This window comes from Dama dama, chromosome 10, assembly GCF_033118175.1.
Source record: "Dama dama isolate Ldn47 chromosome 10, ASM3311817v1, whole genome shotgun sequence".
Taxonomy (NCBI): domain Eukaryota; kingdom Metazoa; phylum Chordata; class Mammalia; order Artiodactyla; family Cervidae; genus Dama; species Dama dama.
Window position 1 is genome coordinate 3,340,135 of NC_083690.1, and position 26,382 is coordinate 3,366,516.

The following is a 26,382-nucleotide window of genomic DNA, read 5'->3' on the forward strand; positions in this document are numbered from 1 at the left end:
AATCCACTCCAGTATCCTTGCCTGGAGAATCCCATGGACAGAGAAGCCTGGCGGGCTACAGTCCACGGGGTCGCAAAGAGCTGGACACTACTGAAGCGACTTAGCACTCACCCAGTGTTACTGGCATAGGAAGCAAAAGCGCTGGCGCTAAGGAGGCTGCCCAGAATGGGGGCGAGACATAGGGGTCGTGGTGATTCGGGGGTCCCCTGGCCCTGCAGTCTCCCTCCCGGCCTCCCTGGCCTGGCGGGGCCTGAGGCAGGGGAATGGCCAGGGTGGCTTGGACCCGGGGCGGGGGCGGCAGGGCGGAGGGGGCGGAGAAGGGGCGGGCGCGGGGGCGGCGCCGCAGCCAGAGCCCGAGCCCGAACCGGAGGCGACGGGAGCCGAGCCGAGCGGGAGACTCCGAGGCCGCCACCGGGTCCTCAGCGACGCCGCCGCCTCCGCGCCGCCCCCGCGCCGGCCCCCGCGCTCCTGCCCACCCTGCGACGGGCGTGAGCGCCGTGGCCAGCCCTTGGCCGGCCGGTGGGCAGCGGGCGCCATGGCCTCACCGGAGCCGCTGCGGCCGCGCCTGTGCCGCCTGGTGCGCGGCGAGCACGGCTACGGCTTCCACCTGCACGGGGAGAAGGGCCGCCGCGGGCAGTTCATCCGGCGCGTCGAGCCCGGCTCCCCGGCCGAGGCGGCCGGGCTGCGCGCCGGAGACCGGCTGGTCGAGGTCAACGGCGTCAACGTGGAGGGCGAGACGCACCACCAGGTGGGTGTCTGCGCTCCGCCATCGGCCCGCCGGCCCGCAGACCCGCCGCAAGCCCCCACCCCGCAGCCCCAGCGCGCGTCCCTGCCCCGCGCCGGTGACCACCGGGCTCGGCGCTGCCTGCGTCCAGGCCTCCGTCCCTTCTCCGAGGCAGGAGGGCATGGCACAAGGGCCTCTGAGGGCTCCCGTGGAGAGGTGGGGTACGTGGCCCCCGACGCCGCGGCAGCCGGCCTCCTTCCGAGCCTCCTCCACCCCGGTCGGTCCTGCCCCGAGGGGGGTGGATCCTGGCAAAGGAGGGGCCCGCACTGCGGCTCCTCCGGGTCTCAGTCCTGGCTCTTCGCTCTTGGTCTTGTTCCGGCCGCAGGGCAGTGTGTGGAGGAGCTGGCACCTCGGGGGTCTCCGTGAGCCAGAGGACCCCAGTGCTTTTCTACCAGCATGTATATATGTGCGTGTGTACACGACTGGGTATGTCTGTGAATGTGCCGGGCCCTCGAGTGTACCTGCCATGGATTTCACAGCGAGGGCACACCTGTGTGTGCTGGCATCGGTTGAGTGAGTGTGTGTGCTGGACTGTGTGCATGTGAATATACAGGTTTGCACCCCTAGATGTGTGTGTGTATTGTGTGTGTACGGGTCTGCCTGCCTGGAGGTGTGTGACTGGGTTGTGTGTGTGTGTATATCCTCCTGTGTATGGCTGCGTGTATGTGTGTCCCAGCTGTGTGTCTGCCGGCCAGGCTGTGTGTATCCTCCTGTGTGTGTCTGCAGCCTGGTGTACTAGTGTGTGTCCTGGCCCAGGGTGTCTGGATCCTGGTGGGAGTTGCCGCTGGTGGCAACACATTCCTGTCCTCAGAGGCTGCTGGGCGGCCTGGCTGGGATCACAGGTCTCAGCCCCCTCCCTGCCTTTTGCAGCAGAAGATAAAGGCCAGGAGATTCTCTGTAGGATCTAACCCCCAGGGGGTGTCCATCTCTCACTGACCAGGGACTCACATGGCTCGAGACTAGTCTTCTTCCACCCCTTCTACTTAGGGTCCTTTGTGTCCCTCACCCCACCTTTTGCAGGACCAGCCCTGGGCCTTGAGATTCATAAACTGGCTCTTGGATGGGCTGGGGGCTGCCCTTTGCTTCTGTCCTTGGAGGTTTTGTGTTTCCCCCTATCAGCTGTCCTTCTGTCTTTTACTCAGAGTGTCAGCTGGATGGACTGTTTGCTGGAGAGTGAGGGTCAGGGACAAGAGCTTGGACGGAAAGGCCATGGGGAGGGCCTGGCCGAGCCGGGGCCTGGCTTCTGTTTAATAATCGCCGCCACCTTTGCCCTAAGAGTGAAGCTTGCCTGTCCCAGGCCTCCCGGGGTGCTGGTCTCTAGGAGCCTCACACACAGGACCCTGTGAGACCTTCCTACTGTCTTGGCAGGGAGAATGTACAGTTCTGGTTCCCATTTTACAGATGAGAAAACTGACACTTGGAGATACTGGGTGACTCGTCTGGGTCCCATAGTCAGGAAGCATCAGGGTCCAGGGTTCCTGTGACTCTGGGGGTGATGGGGAGAGATAGATGCAGAGGAGGGCTGGGGCAAAGATGGGCCTGGTTCAGACCCTCCTCTTTTGAAAGCATCTACTGGGCCCCATTGGTCCTTCCTGAGGCCCTGGGGAGGCATCGGGTGTTAGCCTCCCTACACCAATGCCCAGTGGGCACTGCCCTCCTGCAGGCACACACTGGCAGGTATGGCCTTGCACATGCTCTAGACACTTCACAGACACTTCGTAACCACACCTACCCCTGCCCACCTCTGCCTATGGCCTCTGAATCCTGCTTTCCGGGTTGTGGGTGTGCTCCTGAGTAGGCGCCTTGCCATAGGACCCCAGGTGGTCTCCCTGCAGGTCCAGCAGGAACAGGTTCAAGGTCGTGGTCTGGAAGAGAACAGAAGGCCTAGACGCAGAAGTTTAGACTGTGTTCCACTCCTGGAAAGACAGAGATAGGCACAGACACCCTGAGCCTGGGACCCAGGGAGTCACTTCTCCCCTTCAAACCCAGACCCAGGGACACCTTGAACTAGAAGGCTGCAGGCCGCAGGCCACACGCATGCACACACGTGAAGACTGAAAACCTGAAGCCCAGCCGAACACGGTCATTGCCACTTCCCAGGCCCTTGCAGCCTGGGCCCTGGTGCCTGCAGCCCGGGGAGAAGAGGGAGGCAGCTGCTGGAGCCAGGGGTGGGGGGTGGGGCCGCGGGCCTCTCGGTCCAGCCGCCCACCGCTGCCTGAGCTCGCAGCCTGCCTGCTGCCCTGGGCCAGCCCGGGGTGGGGCCACTGCCCTTGTGCTGCCTGCAGTGCCGGCCGTGACCCGGTCCCACACCCGCCTACCCCAGGTGGTGCAGAGGATCAAGGCCATGGAGGGGCAGACGTGCCTGCTCGTGGTGGACAAGGAGACGGACGAGGAGCTCCGCCGGCGGCAGCTGACCTGCACCGAGGAGATGGCCCGGCGAGGGCTGCCGCCGGCCCACGACCCCTGGGAGCCGAAGCCAGACTGGGCGCAAGCGGGCAGCCTCAGCTCTGAGGCCACCCAGGAGGTACGGCGGGCTCTGCTCACAGGGGCCACCCTGGCCTCATCTGCACCACCGTCTCGTCCTCCGCTGCCCCTCTGGGTCCCTACTCCGCCCCTGCTGACAACTCGCTTGGCTCCTCGGAGCCACCCTTTCTGCCCTCAGCCCATAGTCTCAGCCCGTGCGGCCCAGCAGCCTGGCCTTGGTCCCCGCCCCGTCTGGGCCCTCTACCCTGGGATGCTCATCAGGGCTGCTGTCCCAGGAAGGACAGGTCACTCTGATGAGCTGCCCTCTCCCTGGCCTGGGGGCTGAGGGACCTGGGGAGGGGCTGCTGGGGTGTCCCGGGACCGAGCATGCTCAGCTCTGTGCCTGTGTTGGGTGTCTGTCTGTCTGTCCGTCCGTATGAGGAGCCTGCTTGTGCTGTGATGGCCGTGGAGGGGGCTGGCCCTCTTCTGTAGGACTGAGAAGACTCTCCAGGCAGGGTCTGCTAGGGCTGGGGTACCTGCCCCTTGCTCACTGCCCCCTTCGGATTGGAAAAGTCAGCTGGGAAGCAGCTGGGGGGGAGGTGTGGGGGCGGCCCAGTTCTGCCTCTTGCTGGGCAGCCAGGCCTAGGGGTGGCCTTGTTGGCGTAGCACCTAGAGCTCTCCTGAGCCTGCTTGTCCAGACCTCCTGGAAGCCCCGTGGGACTGCTTTCATGTCCTGCTACCTTCTTTTATTTTTAAAAGGAAAAAAAAAAAGTCTTAAAGGAGGATTCAAGCCAAGGGGTTCCCCAGGCCCCACTTTGAGAACCACTAGCCTAGGGCAGTTTCTGGGTGTCCAGGAGGCCCTGACACCTGGCCTTGCCCAGCTGTGTCCCTGGCAAGCTGCTGGGCCTGTGACTGGGGTGCTGGGGGGCTTCGGGCTTCCCCTGGGGGGAAGGGCACTCCCAGTGGGGGGAGGGGGGAGCCTGGGCACAGGCGTGGGCATGAAGCCCTGCCACCCTTTTTGTTCTCTGTGGCTCGAGGGCAGGCTGGGGGTTGGTTAGGGCCACAGTGCCAAGTCCTGGAGTCTGGACTTTGCCCCGGGGCCACTAAAGGCCACAGTAGGGGTTTAAGGATCAGATCTGTGGTTTCAGGGGAGCCCTGGGACAGGGTGCTGGCTGAGCGCACCCCCCACCTAAGAGCTGGAGCCTCCCTCCTTCCCAGGGCACCTCACCCCCAGGAGGAAGCGCCCTGGGCGTTTGTCCATTGACTTAGACACAAATGGCTGAGTTCACCTTCCTGTGGAAAAAGCTGCCCTCGGGCCTTATCTGGAGGATGGGGAGGCACCTTGTCCTTGGGTGGGACCTTCCCCCTCCACTATTTCAGGCTCTGGGGGCTGCAGGAAGCCCTAGGAGGGGTCTTCCGCTGGGTGTATTTTTAGAGGAACAAAGTGGGGCCCGTGTGGCAGGTCCCTCCGAGGTGGGGGCTGGCCTGGGGATGGGGCCCCAGGTCAGAGGAGTCCCTGAAGACAGGGTCTCGCGGTTTCCACCCGCCCCCAGCACTGCCAACCAGTGAGCCGTGATTTAATTGGCTGAGTTCAGAGCACGGGAAGGAGGGGCGGGGGCTCTGCGACCTCCGTAAACCAGGCTTAGCTTCTGCCCCTGTGGGCCGTCAGGGAGCCTGCGTGGACGATGCTCCTATACAGGGCTGCCCTGGTGGGACCTCGATGGCAGTGGGATCGGAGAACCCGGGAGAGATGGCGCAGCTTGCAGGACCAAGATGGTGGTTTGCCCTGAGGGAGGGAGGGCCCCTCTGGCTACCGCAGCCTCAGTTTCCTCCCGTCCTGGGCAGGGGTGCGGGAGGTGGGGCGGGGGGACGCTGGTGTGGCGGGCCCTCCCCGCGGGGGCTGTCAGGGCTGTCAGTGGTGACTCAGCCCTGCTTCGGGCTGCGCTGGGGTGGCTGCAGCTGCAGTGCAGCTGATCCTGACGGTGGTGATGGGGGCCCGCCTCCATCAGAGATGGGGCCGCCGGCGGTGCCAGCCACGGGGGTGTGGCAGGCCCCAGGCCCACCTCCCCTCACACCCAGTTCTGGAGGCCTTCGGGGGAGTGAGGCGACAGGGTCCTGCAGGGCGTGCAGAGCCTACAGGCAGGCTTTGGGGGCCCCCTGGTTCCTGTTCCCTGCCCCCCGCCCCACCGAGCTGCAGCAGGACTGCCTCTTGTTTGGCGGCCAGCGTACCCTCCTTGGCCTCCTGGCCTCCCCAGCCCTGGGTCCTGGGAGCAGGGCAGGGCCTCCCAGCAGTTTCCTTCCTTCCTTTCTTGGGACGGAAACCTGGCTGGTGGGGGGCGCCGGGCTGGAGCCTGAGCAGGGGAGGGGGACTCAGTCACCACCCTGTTCCCCAAAGTGACTCAGCCCCGTGTCCCCACCCGTCCCTGGGGAGCCTGGGCCACAGTGGGAGGTGGATAAATGGGGTGGCAGCCCACGCTGGCCTGAGAGCTCAGGCCACTCCAGCTGGACGCCCTGCCCGACGCATCCGTCCTGACTCCCATGGCCCGCTCTGGGAACGCCGCTCCATCTGCCCCGGCCCCGGGAACCCCTCCACAGAGCCCGTCTCAGGGTCTTGTGCAGGTCAGGCGGGTTGGGGGGCAGGGTGGGCAGTGAGGTCATCGGCACCCAGCTTAGGTCTCTGGCACCCAGGCTTGGCAGAGGGGACCCTGGGGACCCTGGTGTGAGCAGGCTGGACTCTGAGCAACAATGGGGGCCTTTCTCTGCCCGGGCTGGTGAGTCACCATATGGGGGCTGTAGAGCCTGGCTCCAAGAGTTACCCCCCATGCCAGCCTCTTTGACTGGTCACAGGCAGGGCTTGGAGTCAAGCACTTGTCCAGCTCTGGGGCAGCCTGTTTGGGACTGGGGCTTGGAAGCCCCTGGAAGCCCAAGGGCCCAGCTGGGAGGCGGCAGGAAGAGTTCTGAGCCAGGCTGGAGCGAGGAATGTGAGCAATGCGCTGGGCCAGCCTGCACCTCCTCCCGGCCTGCTGCGCTGGGCCTCCCCCGGGGCCTCCCGCTGGGTCCCCAGGCCACTGGCCTCATTCCCTGGCCACTGCAGTCCCCCAACTTGAGGGTCCAGTGCTGAGTCTGGCACTCCTTGGACCCTGATCCTAATGTGAAGGATGTGGGTCAGATGTTAGTGGCTGGAGACGGCTGTCCTGGGTTGAGGCAGGGAGATTGCCAGTGTGGCCTCGAACCGGAAGTGACTGCATTCAGTCCGGCTTCATGGCCCCGGATGCCCCCTAGTCCTGCTTCCTGTTTGGGGGCCTTGAGAGACCTCGGCCTGGAACCATTGTCGAGGGCGTGGGAAGAGCCCTGGGGCCTGGTGCCGAGGGCTGTCTCTCACACCATGGGTCACCGCAGGGGTCTGTGGAGCCTGTCTGCAAGCCTGTGTTTGGATGTCTGGTCTCTATGACCGTGTGAGGCACCTCCGCCATCTGGGCCCGCATCCACCTACCTCGTGTGGTCACGTCACATGTCCAGGGTCCCGCGTGGCCCTGGCCAGCCTCGGAACCTGTGGTCTGACAGCGCGAGCCCGAGAGTCACCTCAGAGCCACACACCTGTGATTGCAGCTGTGTTTGGAGAGGGACCAGTCTGTGGGGTCCCGGAGAACCCGGGTGTCTGCCTGGCTGATCCCCTTGGTGGACGGAGGAGCAGGGGCAGCCCCAGCCCCTGGAATTTCTGGGGCAGATGGTGGCCTGCAGCAGGGGTTCCCGGGGGGCATGCTTTGGGGATCAGGGACGGGTGCCTGGAGGAGGGGCCCAGGCTGGACTGGAAGGTGTTCCCCACTGGTAGGAGGGCCCAGCCGCTGGGGCGAGGTACTACCCTGTAAGGAAGGGCAGTCTTGGTCCCACAGCAGGGTGGCCACGGTCAGATCTGGGGGGTTTGGGGTGAGCTTGGAGGCCTGGAGGCTGGCCTTCCCAAGTGTGGCCCCCGCCTGGCCCAGTGTCCCTGGCCACACACAGGGAGGTGGAAGGCCAGGCCCCGGTGAGCACCCCCGCCCCGCAGAGTCTCACCTGCACGCACACCTGAGCCCCAAGCGCTGGGGAAACCTGAGCTGCTGGCCGCCCGCTCCCTCCGGCCACCGCCATGTTAGACCGAACGCCAGCGCCACAGCTGCTGGCCACTTAGCGCTGGTCACTGCCTCAGGCCCTGGCGGGGTGGGGGTCCTGGCGTCTGGCCCCTGCCTGCACGGCCCCCCTGTACCCCCTGGCCCAGAGCCCGACTGCAGGATGCCAGAGGTAAACGGAGGCAGGGCCCTGGGGTGTGGGTGGGCACCCTCAGGGCACCAGGAGGCCCTGGGGCCGGAAGGGCAGGTGGGAGGCAGGCTCCTCTGCTCTGGGCTGCAGCCTGTGGGGGTGGGGGCCGCTCCAGCTGCTCTGGAATGTGAAAGCAAACACAGCGGCAGCCGCTGCCTCCAGCCCCAGGGAGACCTGTGGGAGTGTCAACAAAGCTGGAGCCCTGCCCCGGCAGCCCCACACTCAACGGGCGGGGCCGCCCTCCTGGAACGGAGACGTGGGGCAGCTCACCTCGCCTGCTCCCTCCTCGTCTCGGGTCTGTGCCCGGCCCTAGACTTGACCCAGTGGATTCTCCCAACCCTGCCGTGAGGCCTGTGATCCCATCACAGGTCCATTGGGGGTTTGGAAGACTTTGTCCAAGATCCCAAAGTTCGATCATCGCAGGTGGCCTAAGCCTCCCCACGCCCCAGGACGGGTCCCTGGGACGCGGGGCTGCGGTCAGGTGGGGGTATGAGGCCAAGTGCTGCCTTGGCAGCCGCTGGTGGGTGTGGGCTGGAGGCCTCGGGGGTCAGCATCTCTCAGGTGGGAGGAGGTCAGAGCTGGAGCCTCAGTGCTGCCCCTGACGCCTGCAGGATGCCAACGGGCCCCTGAGGGAGCTGCGCCCAAGGCTCTGCCACCTGCGGAAGGGCCCCCAAGGCTACGGGTTCAACCTGCACAGTGACAAGTCCCGGCCCGGACAGTACATCCGCTCGGTGGACCCCGGCTCCCCCGCCGCCCACTCTGGCCTGCGTGCCCAGGACCGGCTCATAGAGGTACCGGCCACCGGGGCGGGGGGAGCGGGCTGCCCCGCGTGTACAAAGCTGCACCTGTGTTCTGCTGCGCGTGCCTGTGTCTGTGCCTGGGTCCTTCCGTGTGTGTGTGTGTGTGCGTGCCTACGTGCCTGTGTGTCCGTGTCCACGTGTATGTGTGTCTGGGCCCACGTCCCACATGTCTGTGCCTGCAGGCCTGTGTGTCCATGTATATCTATGTGTGTGTCTGTCTGCACTGCGTGCCTGTGGGTGTGTCCGTGTGTATCTATCCACGTCTGTGTGTCTGGGCCCCGGGTCCTCTGCAGGAGGGAGATTCCGGGAACCTGAGCTGGTGCTCCTCTTGCTGCTGCGGCTGGTGACGGCGCTGATGAATATTTGATGCCACACCTGGCCGGGTGGCTTGGGGGGCTGGTGGGGACCTGCCCACAGGCAGCACTGACCCTGTGCTGGCGGCAGGTGAACGGGCAGAATGTGGAGGGGCTGCGCCATGCAGAGGTGGTCGCCAGCATCAAGGCACGGGAGGACGAGGCCCAGCTGCTGGTGGTGGACCCCGAGACGGATGAACACTTCAAGCGGCTGAGGGTCACACCCACCGAGGAGCATGTGGAAGGTGGGCGGCTGCCCTGGGGCCCAGGGCTGGGGTGAAGCACTGGGGGCCGAGTGGTCAGTTACACACTATCCCCACAGGCCCACTGCCATCGCCAGTCACCAACGGGACCAGCTCAGTCCAGGTGAGATGGTGGGAGTGGACAGGGTGGGCTCGGGGGACCACAGGGGCACTCCTGGGCATCCCCGGGCCTGACAGAGCCCCTCCTGAGACCTCGGTCCTGGTGTTGCGTGGCCGTGAGACTGAGCCCGGCCCTGTACTCCCAGCTTTAAGGCCCCTTGGCCCCTGTCCGGGCTCAGCCACACCCCACCCCGCAGGGCACTCGGGCACCTCCAGGTTGCAGTAGAGGGTCAGTGCCATTGCCAGATGCAAGAGTAAATGCAGCTCTGGTGTGTACACGCGTGTGTCCACGTGTGCACCTGGGTGTGTACAGTCTCCTGGGCGGGCCCCTGAAGCCACACCTCACCCTTGGTTTCCCAGCTCAATGGTGGCTCCGTGTGCTCATCCCGAAGCGACCTGCCCGGCTTAGACAAGGACACTGAGGTAGTGGGTGCCCCTCCACCTCCAGTGCTGCTGCTCACACGCTGGGGGGCCTGAGGCCTTGGGGGCGGGCATCTGTGGCGCTGCCAGCCTGGGCTGTGAGGCCACTGCCTCTAGGAAGCCCTCCTGGGCCTGCTGCCAGGTGGCCTCTGGCGTGAGCTCCCTGGGAAGGGCCACCTACATGGGGGCTGGGGTCCAGGGCTCACTGGCCACCCACCCACCGTGTCCGCCCCTAGGACGGCAGCACATGGAAGCGAGACCCTTTTCAGGAGAGCGGCCTTCACCTGAGCCCCACGGCAGCCGAGGCCAAGGAGAAGGCGAGGGCCACTAGGGTCAACAAGCGAGCACCACAGATGGACTGGAACCGGAAGCGCGAGATCTTCAGCAACTTCTGAGCTCCCCTGCCTGCTCCCCGCCGGCTCCTCCCCACGGGCCTGGGCCTCGCCCTTCGGACTGCCCAGAGTGCCCCATGCCCCGGTGGACTGGAGGGGGCATCCTTCCCCCTAAGCTGGGGTGGTCCCACCACCACCCAGGAACCAGCACGTGCCCCCGGGAGCCCGTCCTGCCCCCCACCCGCGGGGTGCTAGGGGAGTGTGGCCGCAGGATGGGCAGAGGGAGCCCCTGAGATGTGAGAGACCCAGAGAGACAGTGAGGGGCAGGGGGAGAAGGGGGGGAGGGGCAGTGGTGACCCGCGGGCTGGCCGCCGTGCTGACTGCCTGGGCCTGCTGACTTACAGGAATTTGTGTTTTTGCCTTTTTTTTTTTTTTTTTTCCAGAAAGAGCTCTAGTTCCACATATGTTTCCACTTAATAGCAGAGCCCCGCCCCCACCCCCTCAGGACTGCTCTCTAAATACTTGCAATAAAACAAACCTTTCTCTGCACACCATTTCCCCCCAACCCCCTCAGCAGCAGCCATCCCAAGTGGGAGTCCAAGGGACTGGGCTGGGGGCTCGCAGGCTTCAGGGCAGGGGCTGTGGGAGCTGCCCTCTGCCCCGTCCTGGGGTGGGCAGTCTGAGGACAGAGGCCCCGTGCCCCTGAGGAGGGCACCTCTGGACAGGCCCCTCGTCCCTGCAGGGCAGCCCCCAGGAAGGATCCCAGGCTCCAGGGCTTGGCCCCTGCCGGGAGCCTCCCGGGAGAAACCCCGATCTGCCTTTCCCTTTGCCCAGATCCCGACCCACCGACCGACATTGCTGTCTGCCCTACAAGCCATAGCGCATGCGCGCCCTCAGAATAAACAGGCCTTCCTTGGACCCTGGCTGTCTGTCCTTCCTGAGCCTGCGTGTCGGGGGCTGGGGGGGCCATGGTCCGGGCAAGGAGGCGGCAGCCTGTGGCGCCCCAAGACCCGGCTGAGGCACACAGCCCCCTTCCTCAGCCTCCGCTCCCCAGATCTATCTGCCTGGCCCCTCCCAGCACACTGGGGACCCCTGTGCCTCGGAGCTCTGCCCTCCTGTCCCCAGACTGGGCCCTGGCCCCCTGTAGGAGCACGCAGGTCAGGCCTCTGCCCTGTGTTGGCCCTCCCGGGCCTGCTGGCGTCCAGTGAGGCCAGGTGGCTGTGTAAATACTGGGGGTGGGGCCTCAAGGTGGGGGCGAGGCTCTCGGGGCACAAGTTCAGGAGGGCGTGTTCCCAGGTCCCCGGCCAGCTGCTGAGGGAGGCAGCCGGCGTCCCCTGCAGGCTTCCAGACAGCTGGCTGCAGCTGGCTCCCACGACCTCCGCCCCTGCCCGCAGCCCAGATCGTCACGTCTCCATCCCAGGCTTCCAGACCGCCCTGTTCCAGACACATGTGAGCATTGGTGTGCACACAGCTCACGCGTGTGCTTTCCAGCCTGCCCCCCGCCCCCGCCCCGGCCCCGGTACAACTCAGCCAGACCCTAACTACAAACAACCCCCAAACTTTATTATAAACAGGCTACGGCTCCCCAGCAAAGGCACAGACAGACAGTGGCCAGAGTGGCGCCGGGCAGAGGCCCCAGGCCCTCAGAGTCCCTCTGCAGCTGGGCACAGGGCCCGGTTGAGGCAGGCCTGGCAGCGTGGGTGGACGGGCAGGCAAGTCTGCTGGCCGAAGCCCACCAGCAGGCCGTTGATTTCGTGCCACAGTTCCCTGTGGGGGTGGGAGTCATCAGTGTGGAGTGTGGAGGGAGGCAGGGAGGGAGCCCACCCGAGGGGGCCCGCCCCGCCCCACCCCACCCTGGGGGTGGGCACACCTGGGCAGCCACTCCTCCAGGGCCCTGCGGGTGTCCTCTGGGGACCTGGTTGCCTTCTTGGTCCACCTGAGTCGGTTGGCAATTCTGTGCACATGTGTGTCCACTGCTGCTTGGAAATGGGGCAGGGTGAACACTTGGCAGCCTCACTGGACCAGACTGCCCATCCCTGCCCGTGGCTCCCAACGTGGGTGGGTGGGGGGTCCCCATGGCTCCTTCCCTGCGCCCCCCCCCCAGCATCTGAGGAGGGCCCAGAACTGCAAAGGTTGCCTGGGCCTGTGCCTGGGCAGGGGCTGGAGCCAGACCCAGAGGTCTTGGCCTTCTACACAGGGTGCAGGCAGAAGTGCCTCCTGGCACTGGCTGTGGGTGCCAAGCTGGATGGCAGCAGCTCGGCCCACAGAGACAGCACCTGCCACTGTACCATCAGGGACGGAGCGGTGAGCGCCGCCAGGACAGCTGCAGCTGTCGTCCACCTGGCCGCAGCCCCTGCTCCCCTGACCGGCCACCCGGGGGGCTTGGCTGGGGCACCTGCTCGGTGGGGTCCCCTCCCCTCACCAGATGCGGTCCCTATCTCCTCCCCGCATCGTGTCTGCCCAAGAGAAAGCGAGAAAGAGAGTTCCTGCAGCAGCTCACTTCTCTGCTGCTAGCTGCCTGGAAAAAGGCTCAGCCCTCCCCAACAGCTGTGACAGGCGTCCCGGGGGCTCAGGGAGAGCAGGCGAATGGAGAAGTCACACCCTGGGGTCGCCAAGGCTCGGCTTCTTTCTCTGTAACATGGAGGTGAGCGCTCCCATAAGTTACCCAGGGCTGCACCGCACTGTGAGCCCCCCGGGTGGCCGGTCCAAGAGGGCTCTGCACCTCTGGGCTGCTAACAGGAGCAAATGCTTCCCCCGCTTTGTGGCCCAGTTCAGAGAGGCCAAGTGCCTCACCCAGGATCACCTGGCTGGGAGGGTGCCCAGCTACTACTGGAGGGGGATGTGCCCCACCCCTGCCAGGGTCACCCTGCAGCTGGCTGGGTCCACGGACAACCACGAAGCACACGGTTCTCACACTCCGCTGGTCCAGCTGAGGGCGGGCCCTCCCCCACAGACCCGCCCGCCCGCTCCTGGACACGGGCAGCCGAGGACAGCCGCCAGGAGAAGCTCGAGTGTCTGCTGAGTGGCTGGTAGCTGCGGGAGCCCAGTGGGGAGTGGGGGCTCTGCCCTGGCCGGGCTCCTGCACATCAGGGCTTCTGAGCTCCTGCCGCGACGGGGGCGGGGCCCTCCTCCTCCCATGGGCAGTAGATGGAAGGGGTCCCCAGCCCAGGGGCAGGCTGCACCAGCCACGGGAGCCCTGGGGCATTCCCGACCGCCTCTCCTGGCTCCTCTGCACAAGACCCTGAGAAGCGCCAGGGTGGGGGCACACAATGGTCATGGGTCAAGGCCTGGTTACCAGGCCGACTGGGCCTGTGCCGTGAGGCCTCGGAAGCCCCAACCCGCTGGGCAAAGATCTGAGGAGGCTGGCCCACCCCAACGCCGGGGTCTGTCTCCACTCGGAGCTCCTCCAGGGCCAGGATGCGCCACAAGGACCCAGGAGAGGAGTCCGGGGACGGGCCGCCCCCACCCCGCTGGGGTCCCATCTCCCATCTGTCCACGCTCATCCCAGAGTCTTGTGCTCTGGGTTCTCCCCCGCGCCGCAGCTGGGCAGATGCTGTTCCTTCTGCCTGGAGCGCATTTCCTCCTCTTGGCCTGGCCAGCCCACCTCACCACTCAGCTCTTGGATGATTTATCACCTCCTCGGGAAGTCCTCCAGACGCCCCAGACCAGGCTGGCTCCCGAGGTGCCCTGTACACCCCGTCAGCATTTCTACTCTCGAGTAGGGAGCTGTCTGATGTCTCTCTCGCTCAGGCGGCACAGTCCCGAGTCGGCCGCGGGCCTCTCCCGGGGCTCAGCACAACCTCAGGTGCTCAGCAAACGGGAGCTCCTCCTGTCAGTACCTGTCTCTGGGTGGGGCGGCCTCGCTCCTGATCCTTTGGGCTGAGTTGTGAACGAGGAGACCTGAGCTGGGGACGTGGGGAACCTTGACAGCAGCCAGCAAGCCTGGAGCCGGCCACTCCCCCCTCACGTGTGCTCCACTCACCAATGCCTGACACGGTGCCCCAGGCCACCGCCATGGCCAAGTGCGCCATCTTGGGCCCGACGCCGGGCAGCGCCACCAGCTCTGCCACGGAGGCTGGGATGTCCCCACCGTAACGCTGCTGCAGGATCTCACTGGTCTGCTTGATGTACTTTACCTTGCTCTGAAAGATTGCGGGGGTGAGCCCTGGAGGTCAGGGGTATCACCTGACCGGGGAGGACGAGGCGCAGAGAAGACCCCCAGGTGCCCAGAGCTACCCATCACTGTCCAGGACACACTCAGAGGCACCTGCTTGCCAAGGGCAGCAGGAAGGCCAAGGGAGGTCCAGGCCTGCCTACCTCCCACCTGCCTGGGCCCTAGGACAAGTGTGTGGGGTCTGGTTTGAGTCCCCTTGCACCATCACTCCCCATGGGAGACCGGGCAGGCTAAGAAGGGCCGGCCATGTCAGCAGCTGGGCTCAACAGCACCTGGGCCTTCAGGAAGGAAGGCTGGAGACTGGGGCTCCCCCGCCTGCCGCCAGGCCAGCAGGGCAGTTCCCATCCTGGGCCTGAGTGGATAGGGCTATTTAAAACCCATCTGACAAACTGCAGCCCAAGCCAGTGCCAACGGGAAACAGCCCCGCCCACCCGCCACCCTGTACTCGGGTGGCCTGCTGCTGCTCCCGAGGGGAGGGGCCGTGCACTCCAGGGAGGCTCCAAGTCAACCAAGGGCTAAGTGGGTGGGCAGCCTTAGCGAGGAAGGGAAGGGCCAGGCTGCTGGGCAGGGAGGGGGAGGAAGGAAGGGGTGGGCTGCAGACAGGAAAGGCCAAGGAGCTCTGGGGTCTGGACTGAGGCCCCACCGTCCAGCCCCCTGTGGGTTGGTCAGAGAGACAAGGGCAGGCTGGGGCTCCAGGGGAAACTCACAGCCAGGGATGCCTGCCCCGGCGACCCCCCACCCCCCACCCCACAGCTGCTCAGCCTCCTTGACACCTTTTGCAAGCCAGTGGCGCCCCCAGGCCTGCTGGCCACAGGCTGGCTCACCCTCCAGAAGCCCACGGGATAGATAAGCGCGCCCAGCGTGCTGTCATCCGTCTGCAGGATGCTGTCCACCGTCAGGCCCCGGGCCCGTAGCCGCTGCATGGCGCCCGCTGTCACCTGGTCCTTGGTCTGGCTGGAGAGCATCAGGGACAGCAGCACCTGGTACCTCCGCACCTGCTTGCACACGGACAGGCACCAGGGTGGCAGCGGGTCCTGGGTGCTCACCGTGGGCCAGGCCCCAGCCAAGCCCTTTACTCATCTCCACGTGTCACCCTGGGCCTGGCCAATGGGGCGTGTGTGGTGTGTGGCTTAGGTCTGTTTCTCCACTTAGGAAGAAAATAACCACACCTGCTTTGCAAGATGACTGTGAGGCTTAAAGAACCGCACCGGGCACGATGCCAGTGCTCAACTGCTCGGTTACTCTTGCTATCACTTCGCAAAGGATGCTGCAGTTCACTTTACAGACAAGCAAACTGAGGCCCAAGTCGAAGGCAGCAGACTTGGGATTGGAATCAGGTTGGTCTCAGGACCAGGCTCTGGGCCAGTGAAGTATAAGGAGCTCCCTCTCTGAGCCAATGTTACCCAACACCCCTGATGTGCCAGCTGTCCCTGCTAGAGACCTGAGAGGAAGTGAATGTCTTGTTCAGAAGAGGTCACCAGCAGATGGATCCCTGCCTACCTTTGGGGATGCGCTGGGGTCAAAGCAGTGCTCAGCCCCCAGCTGGTCCACGGGCGCGTCCTTCCCACTCCTCATGGTCCGGATGTTGTCCAGCTGCCGCCGCCAGTCCTGAGGCTCCCAGGATGGTGCCTGGAGACGCTCAGGCACCTCGCCTTTCTCACTTTCTGAGGCCTCGTAGGCCACACTCAGTCTTCGTGTCTTCCGCTGACGCTTCACGGGGCCATAGCTTTTCCTCCCTTCTGCAAAAAGTGCCACTAGATGTGGGCACTGCTCTACTTGCTATCTCATCCCATATCATTTGTTCAACAATCACCCATCACCCATCACCTACTATAGCCGGGGGTGCTCTGGCCTGTACAGCACGTGTTCTGGGCCAGGTCAGCCTTCCTTATGGCGCTGCCCCTCCAGCCAAGCCCACTGCCGCACATGAGGACGCCAGTGACAGCCTCCACCATGGCAGCCCCTGCTCAAGTCTCAACGCTATCAGAGAGAGCTTTCTAAAATCTGGATTAAGTCGTGTGACTTCCTGTTGGAAACCTTTCATTGGTTTTCCTCTTTACTTGTGAAGCACTCCAAACTGCCCTGGCATCAATGCTCGCGCCCACTGTGCCTGTCCCCCCGCCATGCTTCTTGCCCAGTGTGTCATCCTGTCCGTCTGGGCTACTCCTGGGGTCTTTGGGTGTCTGTGGGAATCCTCCTCTGCCCAGTCCTGCAGACATCCAGACAGGACAAGGGGCAGGGGCCCTGTCATCCTCACTCATCACTGAGTCCCAAAGTAAGCCCTCAATAAGGAAACATGTAGGTCCCTAACACGGATGTAAATGGTAAGGAAAGTCACGCCGTTTCCCGTTTTCTCTCAGAGGCACCGTCTAGCAGGGGGAGAAACCACCTGGCTGGGAGTGTCCCTGGCACCGGACCTCTGAGCTGGAAGCAGCTCTCAGGACAGGGCCAGTGCGCCTCGCAGTCGGCCTGGCACAAGTGGCGTTCCCTAGAGCATGCTAGTGGGACTGGGAGGTCTTTCTTGAACAGATGTAGGCGGAGGAGGTGGGAATGTCCGAACTCAGCCCCTGTCTGCTGGGAACGGAGCTCAAGGCGGGAACTCACGGCCCGCCCCGCTGTCCCCCGACGTGAAACCCAGGAGCTCGCCCGAGGCTGCTGGGTACCAGCCCTCGCGGCGCGGAGCCCTCACGTGCGACCGGGACCCCAGCCTCCAGTCCCTTGAAGGTTCCCTTCCCCGCCTCTCCTCCTGTGCCCCACCTCGGGCGCGGTGCTACCTGCAGCCGCCTCTCCGCTCCGGAGCGGCGCGGCCTTCTCCCCACCCCCCTGCAGGCTGGCCCCGGTCCCCCGGTTCCGGGCGCGGGTCACCACCATCCTCACTCCCGCCGCGTTCATGGCGGATTATTGCGGACTACACCTCCCGGCTGCCCCCGCGCTGTTCCCACGTGACCAGCCCTTCGCCCGGCCTTCCGGCCAGAGAGCGGCCCAGGACTACGCCTCCCAGCAAGCGCTGCGGCGACCTTCGGCTCCCTCCCACAGCCCCCTCCCACAGCCCCCTCCCACGGCCGGAAGTGCGGGTCGCGCTTCCGGCGGCGGCCTGTGGCCGGGGGTGTGCTGGGTTCTCTGCCCCGGGACAGCCCGGCGCGCGGCGGGCGGGGCGAGTGGTGAGTGGCTCGCGGCGTCCGGGCCGCAGGCGCCGGCTCGGCCCGCGGGGTGGCCGGCCCCGACGGGACAGCGGGGGACGTTTGCCCCTCCAGGCCTGCCCCGCGCTGAGGCGGCGGGGGCGGACCCCGCGGTGTAGCGCCCGACCCTCGGGCGCTCCCACCTCAGGCTGACCCTGGAGCTCCAAGCATTCCTTGGCTTTAAGTCCGTGGCGGTTGCGGAGGGGGGTGGTCCCTCTTCCTGGCGTCCCCCCGACAGTCCTCCCCCACACGGGGCGAAGAGAGACGGCAGACATCGGGGTTCCCTGGACCCCGCGGCGGCCGTCCGGGGCCCCTCTCTCACCGCACGCACTGAGTCAGGAGGCGCGGGCGGACGGCCGGGCCCTTCATAGGTTTATTTCTGGCTGGGACCGCCTGGCTGTGGTGGAGGTCTCCAGGGGACTGTGGGAGGAAGAAAGGTCGTGCACACCGGGAACCTAGGGTCCGCGGGCGGCCGGCGGTCCGCTGGGGGGCGGGCGGGCAGAGCCGTTCCTGAGGTCTCTGCCTGATTCTCGGCACAGAGGAGTCCTCTGGTGCGTCCTTGCCCAGCATGGCTAAGCCAGCAAGCAAAGATTCAGGCTTGAAGGAGAAGTTCAAGATTCTGTTGGGACTGGGGACTCCACGGCCAAATCCCAGGTCTGCAGAGGGCAAACAGACTGAGTTTATCATCACTGCGGAAATCCTGAGAGTGAGTGAGCTGCCTGGGTCTTCTCTGCTGAATGGGAGGTGCAGGGAACGCTGAGTTTGACCTGTCACCAGGTTCTGTGGGGCTGGTGTCCCCAGCATCATGGTGGTGATGGTTTTCCTCTGGGTATTCAGGAAGTCAGGATCTTGGGGACTTGGTCCAGTACACTGGAGTTTGTATTCAGATGTTGATGTTAAGAAAATCTGTTTCACTAGATGTGACCAGAACACCACGGTCTCTGCAGGTGATTAGGATTATGCCCAGGTGTAACTGATAATTTGAGAGTTCCTGGAAGAAGTAAGTCTTCATTCTTTTGCGTGTGTTGGACTCTCCCAGCACGTGCCTAGTCAGTGCTTTGCCCATAAATAATGTTGAATTTTTGTGCTTTTAAAGTTTCCTGTCCAGAAACAACCAACATGCTCATCAGTTGGTGAAGGTGTCAGCAAAATACGATAGATACATCCATAGGATGGAGAGACTGTTATTTGCCAAAAAGAATGAAGCACTGATAACATGCAAAAGCATGAATGAACTTTGAAAACATTCTAAGTGACAGAAGCCAATCGCAAAGTCTCACATTAATGTATGATTGTGTATATATGAAGTGTCTAGAATAAGCAAACCGATAGAGACAAAGTAGATTAGTTTTTGCCAGGGCTTGGGTGAGGAGGGGATGAGGAGTGAAGCTTCCTTTTGAGGTGATGAAAATGTTCTGGAATTAGTGGATCTGGTTGCAAGCACTGAATATACTAAAAGCTGAATTATACAGTTTAAAGTCATTACAATGGTGAGTTTCATATGTGAGTTTTTTTTTAGTGAAGAAAAGTGTAGCTATGAAAAAAAAAAGTTGTTTGTTCTCACTCCCTTAAGGTGGGAGTGGTCAACTAGTGATTCCTGGTTTCAAGAGGTCTGCTGTACGTCTCCAGTGTTGGTAAGACAGGGCAGTTCTTAGAGTGCCCTGTGATTCACAGGTAAGGAGACCTGGTCCCTGAGCCGGGACCCCCTTGCCTTCTTTATCTCTCTAGGAGCTGAGTGTTGAATGTGGCCTCAACAATCGCATCCGGGTGATAGGGCAGATCTGTGAGGTTGCCCGAACGAAGAAATTCGAAGAGGTAGGTGTGTCTCGGGTGGGTGACGGGACAGATTCATGTGAACTGCACTAAAGGCTGATTTGGCTTTTTCTAGGAGCAGGACTGACAGCTGACTTTGCTAAGGAACTGTTGCACACCGTTTGAGAAATTTAGTCTTGTCATAGTGATGGGGAGAGGTTCCCTGGTGGCTCAGCTGGTAAAAAATCCTGCCATGCAGGACACCTGGGTTCGATCTCTGGGTTGGGAAGATCTGCTGGAGAAGGGAAAGGCTACCCACTCCAGTATTCTGGCTTGGAGAATTCCATGGACTGTATGGTCCATAGGGTCGCAGAGTCAGACACGACTGAGAGACTTCTTTCACTTAGTGATAGGGAAGCTTCTGGAAATGTCCTGAGCACAACTCTGAGAGGCCAGTTACGTGTGGAGATGGGGAGCAACGGGTTAGGCTCTTAAGTTAGCAGATTCGGGAGAGGTTTTGCGGTGGCTTAAAGAAATGCACGGTCACTGTCCTCTCACATTACACACTTGCAGGAGAGTCTTTTGGGGAGAGACGTTTGGGTGGCATTAAGCAGCCTCACAGATGTAGGCATGTTTATTTCTGACAGGTGCTTTCAGGCTCTTTCCCACGTCCTGTGGACAGAGGGGACGCTGCTGTTAGAGTTCCTCCAGGTCTGTGCACTCGCCTTGCTGCCCCACTTCTGTGCGAGTGACACAGGGCTAGACGTGGGTCTCATACGTGGCGGGTTCAGATCTGCTTGGGGGAGAGTGACCCCTGTATCCTCTGCAGACCATCTGAAACGTGCAGGCTGCACTTCACCAGGGATAAATGTGAGGATAGGCATCAGAGTTCTCAGAGTTGTCGGTGTGAGTGCAGAAAAGGGAGCCATGACCGGGGTGCCGTCTAGTGAATGCGCGGCTCAGCCTCAGAGGCCCGGGTAGACTGGGGGCTTAGGTTGCATCGGGAGGAGTACAGGGAATGGGACAGAGGAAGGGAGGTTCCGAGGTGTCTGGAGTTGGTCGGAGTGTTGGTCAGACTGCATCTATAAGACATTTTAGCCCCCCTCTTAAGAGGAGTGAGTGCAGGAAAGGGTGACTGGTCTGGAAACCTTGGCTGAAGTGGGGAAAGGAAGGTGATATGAGAGGCTGATTCAAAGAGCTCTGGGGAAAGGGCTCAGTTCCCTCGTGGGCTGGGTAGACTTAGAAAGCAGGTTCCAGAACCTGCACAGAGTATTTAGCAGAGGCAGAGTTGGGGTAGAGTGCTAAGTAGCCCGAAGCTGGCTTGTTCACACTAGGGGGAACCAGAGCACGGGGCTCCTGGGTCAGGTCGCAGGCCCGCGGATCGCTCTGTCACTGCTGGTTCTGAGCGTCTTCAGGTGACTGCCCAGAGAGGCTGAGCAAGCTCTGGGAACTCCCTGCTGACCTCCAGGGGCAGCCAGGACAGCCTCCCTGGCCCACCTGCCCTCCTCCCTGCCCTCAGCCTATGGCCTGGTGAGGATTAAAGGACCGGCTAGGGTTTAAAGGCGCTTGGTCAGGCTTGAAGGTTCCCCTGGTCAGGCTCATGCTCGCTGCAGGCTGTGACATGTACATGAGGGCTTTAGAGAAGCGAGTTCAAGTCAGAACTGTCTGTCCTGTGCCCATGAGACTGTCCTCTGAGCTGAGGGGCCAGCACACCAATCGCCATCCCCTCTCTGCCGGGTAGCATGCAGTGGAAGCACTCTGGAAGGCTGTCTCGGACCTGCTGCAGCCAGAGCGGCCGCCCGAGGCTCGGCATGCGGTGCTGGCTCTGCTGAAGGCCATCGTCCAGGGGCAGGTAAGGGCGGCCGCGTGCTGAGCACGCCGGACTCGCGTCTAGTGGTGGCACCCCGCACAGGTCGGCTGGTGCCCAGGGCCCCGCAGCCGCACTGCTCGTGTGGGCACGTGTGTCACCCCTCCGATCTCTGTGACCCGCACAAGCCACCGCCACCTCCCCTGTCCAGTGAGGGTGCTTGTCCCTCCTCCTCTGGGGTGTAAACGAGGCAGTCTGTGCCGCGTGAGGAGTGGTGCTGGCACAAGTGTGCCGTTGCTGTCTTGCTCTCACTAACCTCCCGCCCCTGCTCCCTGGAGTCCGGCCCTGCTGGAACACCCAGGCCGCCCCTCGCCATTCCTGCCCGGGCGGTCCCCTCTCCTCCTGGCTGGTTTCCTCCACGCCCTCACACCCCTGCTCCGAGAAGCCCCCACCTCAGCTTGGCTAGGCCGCTGTTGTCATTGTGTGAGCACCCCTTGAATGTGGGGTGCATTGGCCCCCGCTGAGTGCCTGCCCCCATGTCTAGACCTGGGCACCTAGTAGGTGCTCCACACACAGGTCAGCTGATGACCAGCGTGCCTGATCCCCTCCCCATCTGGTCCCTCACAGCTGCTTCCTAGGGGAGGGAGACAGCCCCAGGGCTGGGAGTCTTGGGGCCTGTGGCACTTCCAGGACTTCTCACAGCTGCCCGGGAAACCCAGGGGATCCTGACTGCTGACCCCATGGTTTTGTCTTCAGGGGGACCGCCTGGGCGTTCTCAGGGCCCTCTTCTTCAAGGTCATTAAGGATTACCCCTCTAATGAAGACCTCCACGAGAGACTGGAAGTTTTCAAGGCCCTCACAGACAATGGGAGACACATCACCTACTTGGAAGAAGAGCTGGGTGGGTGCCACATTGGGTGTGAGGTTTCTCTGGCCTTGGTGATCAGATGTAATCCGAGATACCCAAGGCCTCGGGGTCCAGAGGGAGAGCTGCAGTTCACAAGGGCGGCCTGAAGAGGGCGCTGCAGCACCCAGGTCTGCTTACCTGTGTGCAGCCTGCTTCAGCTGCCCAGAGCTCCTGGGGAGCTTGTTGAAAACGCACAGTTCTGGGCTTCGCTCCAGACCTGCTGGCTCTGACCCCTGGGGACTAGGGTCTGGACATGTCTTTTGGGCAGGCAGGAGGTGGTCTGAGTTTCGTTGTTGGAGAGCGTGCTGTCAACCCAGGCCTCAGGCTGGGTCTTGCCCAGAGTGTCCTGAGGTTTCTGGGGCCCAGGGCCACCTTGCCTGTCTTCCTTCTTCCCCTTCACACAAGTCTGGCCTCCTAGTCCTTCCCTTAGCTGACCATCCTCCCTGTTGCCCTTACAGTGCGAGTTTCCATGATCTTTAGAGTTCATGTCACTGCTGTGGGGAGAGAAGGGCAGAGGAAGAAGTGAATCTGACTTGGGCCTGGCTGTTCCGTAAATTAGAAAATGGGCCTCAGCTTTCGGCTCTGCTCTGGCACAGGTGCTAACGCTAAGGCAGTGGTCAGGTTTTCTGTCCAAGTTTATTTGGCTAGGAACTGAGCAATGCTTGTGTCTCTTGTCGGGGGAGGCCCTCCTAGACTCTTACTCCCTGTTTGCACCCCCAGCATCAGGGGTAAGCATCTGTGAGCATCAGATGCACAAAGGCTACCCATTCCCCAGCCCAGACCCTGCATGCACCTGGGTGCTGGTGAGCTCCTGTGACTCGCTGGCCTGCTGGGGCTCCAGCTCAGCTGCCGTCAGCACCCTGGTGGCCCGCCTGTCATTCCCTGGGGACCATGGATGTGGTTTCCAGCAGTGAATGGGAGGGGGACACGGTTTCCTGGGGAGGGGGTGAGTTGTATGGACGGTGCTCTCTTCTCCCCAGCGGACTTTGTCCTGCAGTGGATGGATGTCGGCCTGTCCTCCGAATTCCTCCTGGTGCTCGTGAACTTAGTCAAATTCAATAGCTGTTACCTTGATGAATACATCGCATCCATGGTCCAGTAAGAAAGCCTTTAAGTCACGTTGGCCTGATCACAGTCTCATTGTCTCATGCCGGCAGTTCAGCTCTGCAGGGTGAATACAGCTGTTGAAACCATTAAATGAGACATTGGAAGTGGCCAGAGCCATTTTCCACATGGCATTTGTGACATGTGTGACGTCACCTGGTGACTGGTTTACTGTTTCTCGTCACGTGTTCAGAGCACTGCAGCCTGCGGGCAGGGGTGCGGTGTTGGTGCTGCACACCCCGCACGCACGAGCAGTGGTGGGGAGGCGGGCCCTGAGGGAGGGCAAGCCGCCTTTTTAACTGACTTTGTCGAGGAAGCAGGAAGTAGAGTGGAGCCACCTGGCCTCTGGGCAGTGTCCTCTCAGCTGCCTTGTGCTTCTTCCCCAGCATGGTCTGCCTGCTGTGTGTCCAGACTGTGTCCTCCGTGGACATAGAGGTCAGTAACCCCCCACAAGGCCCCCCTCCCCCCAGGGACGGTCCCTTCCACCCTCCTGGGCAGGCCAGGTGGTGTTGCAACTGAGACCCTGGGCCCTGGGGTCAAGCCCTGTGCTGCCGCTCACCAGCTGGGTGGCCTCTGGCATGCTGCTTGGCCTCTCTGAGCCTCAGGACTCTCCTGTAAGGAAGGCCAGTTGGGTGATGTCTGTTGTGGGGTCATGGTTTATGACGGGATGACCCACTGTGACTAGGATGGAGCAGGGCCTCCCAGACACTCACTGACTCTGAGGGTCCCAGGAGGGCCACTTTGGCAGAGGGAGGGCGATCGTCACTGGCCAAAGGGTCATCGGTGGGAAGCAGTGGAGGTGTGCCATCCCTGCAGGCAGGAGGCAGGGCCGGCTTGACCCTCTCTCCGCCCCCCAGGTGTCTCTGCAGGTGCTGGATGCCGTGGTCTGCTACAACTGTCTGCCTGCCGAGAGCCTCCCCCTGTTCATCGTCACCCTCTGCCGCACCATCAACGTCAAGGAGCTCTGTGAGCCTTGCTGGAAGGTAGGGTCTCCACTTCCATTCCACAGAGACTTCCCAGGGGAGGTGATAAGTCAGCCCGAGCACGGGACAAGGGCCGTCTAGCGTGCAGTGAATGGCCTCTGACTCCCGGCACTCCCAGACAGTGGCCTGCTAAGGGAAGCCAATGCATTTTCCCAGTGGCCGAGCGGAGGCCAGGGTTTGGTGGCATTTTGAGGGCAAACTCGAGTACCTGTGTCTGGGAGGAGGTGGTGGAGAGCAGCTGGGCGTGGAGGGCTGCAGGGCGTGGCCGTATGAGGCCTGGGGCTCGTGTCTGCCCGTCCGACGGCAGTGTGTCCCTTCCCAGCTGATGCGCAACCTCCTGGGCACCCACCTGGGCCACAGTGCCATCTACCACATGTGCCGCATCATGGAGGACAGGTGAGTGCGGGTCGCCCGGCCCCTGTGGGCGAGGGTGCGGGCAGCTCGGGGGCCGCGGGGATCCCCAGGAGGGCTCCCCATGTGGGCTCTGGCCCAGCACAGGCTGATGGGAGCTTCCTGGGCTGGTGGGGGGCTGCTCCATAAGGGAGCGCTAAGCTGGGGCATACGTCTTCTGCTCCTGTCCTCCTCCTGCTGGTGAAGTCAGGATACTCAGCCTGAGCTCCCGACCCCACTCCACACGTGGACCTCCTCCAGCAGGGCCGCATCCCCAGGCCTGCCTCACTTCCCGCAGCCAGACCATCACAGGGCCGGTCACTTCTGCCCTGAGATGGTTCATCGGTCCACTCCCCGGCCCCACCCGCACCCTCAGCGCTCACCTGCTCACTGCTCTCCTGCACCCACTCTTGGCCTCCCAAGTCCAGTCCTCCACACGGCAGCCACACAGATCTGACGGTGGTGTCCTTCTCTGCCTAAAGCCACAGTGGCTCCTAGTGCCCTCAGCCTGTGAGCCTCTTGTTCCTCCGTCTTGCCTTTCTGCTGGCCACCCTGGGCCTTGCACTACTGTTCGTCTTGCTGGAATGTCCTGCTGCCCGGGTTGAGTTTCTCTGAGTGTCCTTGACATCTCAGTGTTGTGCCTGGTTCCCCGATGGCCCGAGCAGGTCTGCTGTCATGTCCCACAGCTCCTCCTCAGCTGTAACCTGAGGGGGTCTCTAGCGTTAGTTTACGCAGTCATTTGGGTCACACCTGTTTCTCCAAGGCTGTCGGCACCACGAGGCCGAGGGCCTTTGTGTCCTGGCAGCTCGTGTGGCTCCTCAGCCGGTCAGCGTGATGACTGTTGAGCAAATGTGAGAACAGGCTGCATAGTTGTGCTGCCCCGAGCCCCCTGCGCAATCCTTTCCCCTACTCGGCTCCCACCTCAGAAGCGTAGGGACCTCTGGAGAAGCTGCTGGAGCCTGACAGACACTGGGCTGCCCTCTGCTCATGTCCCGTGTTCCCGGGGATACTTTCAGAGCCTACATGGAGGATGCACCGCTGCTGAGAGGAGCCGTGTTCTTTGTTGGCATGGCTCTCTGGGGTGCCCACCGGCTCTATTCTCTCAAGAACTCCCCAACATCTGTGTTGCCATCGTTTTATGAGGTAACTTAGTTTCCGCACCACGGTAAGCTGGCGAGTGTGGGGGTTTCCCCTCAGCTGGGTCAGGCCTGTCAGATTGGAGTCTGCTGCAGGGACGGGGCTTTGCCTGTAGGGAAGAGATGTGAGGCCTTTGAAGGATTCATTCGCAAGCAGATGTTATACTTTATGAATTTCATTTTCTGCCAATTAACATCAGGACTGCTCAAGAGTCCCTTGGGGATAGCCGCATGCTTGCTTTTGACAGTTTCCTTGGTCAAGTGGCAGCCTTGCTCTTATTCTAGAATGGGGCCAGAGATGGTAGCTCATGTCTCTGCAGTGCCTGGTGGGGTCTGGAGCACTTTGTTGTGTGTTTTCACGTAGTTGTCACGGCATTCTCGTGAGCTGGGGCGATCACACTCTCCTCAGCTTACCAGACGAACAGATGAGCTGGGTGGTGTCCAGGCTTGCACCACATCCTGATCAGGGTCGTCCTGGCTGGGGAGGGCATGCTCTCTGTGCATGGCTTGCGTTTCATGAGGCCGGTCATTCGGGGCCCAGAGTTTGAAGTAAACGGTCTGGCTCCATCAGGCCCTTTGGAGCCAGCATAGAACACACACTTCTGGGCTCCTGAGGTGCTGTTTCTGTGGCCCATGAGCTGTGTGGAAGCGAAGTGTCTCAGGCTGTGTTCCGAGGGAGGGCTGTGTGCTGGGGCTTCCTTTGCGAGATCTAGCAGGAGCTGACCACCACATGCCCCGTGTTCCAGGCCATGACCTGTCCGAATGAGGTGGTGTCCTACGAGATTGTTCTCTCCATAACCAGACTCATCAAGAAGTACAGGAGGGATCTCCAGGCCGTGACCTGGGACATCCTGCTGAACATCATTGAGCGTCTGCTCCAGCAGCTCCAGGTGAGGTGGGCAGGAAGGCTGGCATGGGGAGACCGGGACTGTGGACTGGTCAGCCGGGAGGGTCCTCCCTCAGAGCCCGCTGCACCATGTCCCCTGATGATTTTCAGGGCTGTCAGCTCGTGGTCCACTGAAGATGGCTGTTTTTCCCAAACACGCTCTGTCAGCTGGAGCAGGACTGTGTCATAGGTGGGCAGGGGGTGGGGGCCACATCAGTCAGGATGGACAGCGTAACCTGCCGGGTCACCCCCAC

General features: G+C 62.6%; 3 protein-coding genes across 19 annotated transcripts in view; 2 read left to right on the forward strand and 1 right to left on the reverse strand.

Moving 5' to 3' along the window:
- Positions 1–408: 408 nt before the first annotated feature.
- NHERF2 (NHERF family PDZ scaffold protein 2) lies at positions 409–10,728 on the forward strand. Of its 4 annotated transcripts, none has more exons than XM_061152554.1 (7): positions 416–748; positions 3,108–3,308; positions 8,155–8,334; positions 8,788–8,941; positions 9,019–9,062; positions 9,419–9,481; positions 9,715–10,728. In XM_061152554.1, exons 1-7 carry the CDS (start codon positions 536–538, stop codon positions 9,871–9,873), a joined length of 1,014 nt encoding a protein of 337 aa, XP_061008537.1. In that variant the 5' UTR covers positions 416–535; the 3' UTR covers positions 9,874–10,728. The 4 variants fall into 4 exon arrangements, with proteins under 4 accessions (XP_061008538.1, XP_061008537.1, XP_061008539.1 ...); XM_061152556.1 differs by lacking the exon at positions 416–748 and adding an exon at positions 1,166–1,210; XM_061152555.1 differs by lacking the exon at positions 9,419–9,481 and having other exon boundaries at positions 409–748.
- A 638-nt stretch (positions 10,729–11,366) lies between these two features.
- NTHL1 (nth like DNA glycosylase 1) lies at positions 11,367–16,876 on the reverse strand. 3 transcript variants are annotated; one of them, XM_061152572.1, is made up of 6 exons: positions 16,759–16,876; positions 15,485–15,723; positions 14,809–14,979; positions 13,793–13,952; positions 11,681–11,786; positions 11,367–11,577 (listed from the first exon to the last, which is right to left on the reverse strand). In XM_061152572.1, exons 1-6 carry the CDS (start codon positions 16,874–16,876, stop codon positions 11,454–11,456), a joined length of 918 nt encoding a protein of 305 aa, XP_061008555.1. In that variant the 3' UTR covers positions 11,367–11,453. The 3 variants fall into 3 exon arrangements, with proteins under 3 accessions (XP_061008555.1, XP_061008557.1, XP_061008558.1); XM_061152574.1 differs by having other exon boundaries at positions 14,809–14,982; positions 16,759–16,871; XM_061152575.1 differs by having other exon boundaries at positions 14,809–14,982; positions 15,485–15,720; positions 16,759–16,865.
- A 125-nt stretch (positions 16,877–17,001) lies between these two features.
- The window catches only part of TSC2 (TSC complex subunit 2), a 29,827-nt gene continuing 20,446 nt past the window's right edge, over positions 17,002–26,382 (forward strand). For 6 of the 12 annotated variants that reach the window (XM_061152560.1, XM_061152559.1, XM_061152561.1 and 3 more), the window contains exons 1-11: positions 17,026–17,145; positions 17,703–17,869; positions 18,892–18,978; positions 20,657–20,767; positions 21,479–21,623; positions 22,610–22,727; positions 23,120–23,168; positions 23,591–23,716; positions 24,039–24,112; positions 25,123–25,249; positions 25,989–26,132. In XM_061152560.1, the coding sequence (XP_061008543.1) occupies positions 17,732–17,869; positions 18,892–18,978; positions 20,657–20,767; positions 21,479–21,623; positions 22,610–22,727; positions 23,120–23,168; positions 23,591–23,716; positions 24,039–24,112; positions 25,123–25,249; positions 25,989–26,132 (1,119 nt within the window). In that variant the 5' untranslated portion in view covers positions 17,026–17,145; positions 17,703–17,731. Of the gene's footprint in view, positions 17,146–17,702; positions 17,870–18,891; positions 18,979–19,051; positions 19,154–19,607; positions 19,627–20,656; positions 20,768–21,478; positions 21,624–22,609; positions 22,728–23,119; positions 23,169–23,590; positions 23,717–24,038; positions 24,113–25,122; positions 25,250–25,988; positions 26,133–26,382 lie in introns of those variants that run through there. The other 6 variants (XM_061152568.1, XM_061152569.1, XM_061152566.1 and 3 more) reach the window with 6 other exon arrangements.

What these genes read in the sequence shown, in the direction of transcription:
- NHERF2 (XM_061152554.1), top strand. Translation starts at nt 536, where the DNA reads ATGGCCTCACCGGAGCCGCTGCGGCCGCGCCTGTGCCGCCTGGTGCGC. An exon ending in GCTCTGAGGCCACCCAGGAG is followed by an intron (nt 3,309 to 8,154) that starts GTACGGCGGGCT and finishes TGACGCCTGCAG; the next exon opens with GATGCCAACGGGCCCCTGAG. An exon ending in CACCGAGGAGCATGTGGAAG is followed by an intron (nt 8,942 to 9,018) that starts GTGGGCGGCTGC and finishes CTATCCCCACAG; the next exon opens with GCCCACTGCCATCGCCAGTC.
- NTHL1 (XM_061152572.1), bottom strand. Translation starts at nt 16,876, where the DNA reads ATGAACGCGGCGGGAGTGAGGATGGTGGTGACCCGCGCCCGGAACCGG. An exon ending in ATCCCGTGGGCTTCTGGAGG is followed by an intron (nt 13,953 to 14,808) that starts GTGAGCCAGCCT and finishes GCAATCTTTCAG; the next exon opens with AGCAAGGTAAAGTACATCAA. An exon ending in CTGGAGGAGTGGCTGCCCAG is followed by an intron (nt 11,578 to 11,680) that starts GTGTGCCCACCC and finishes CCACCCCCACAG; the next exon opens with GGAACTGTGGCACGAAATCA.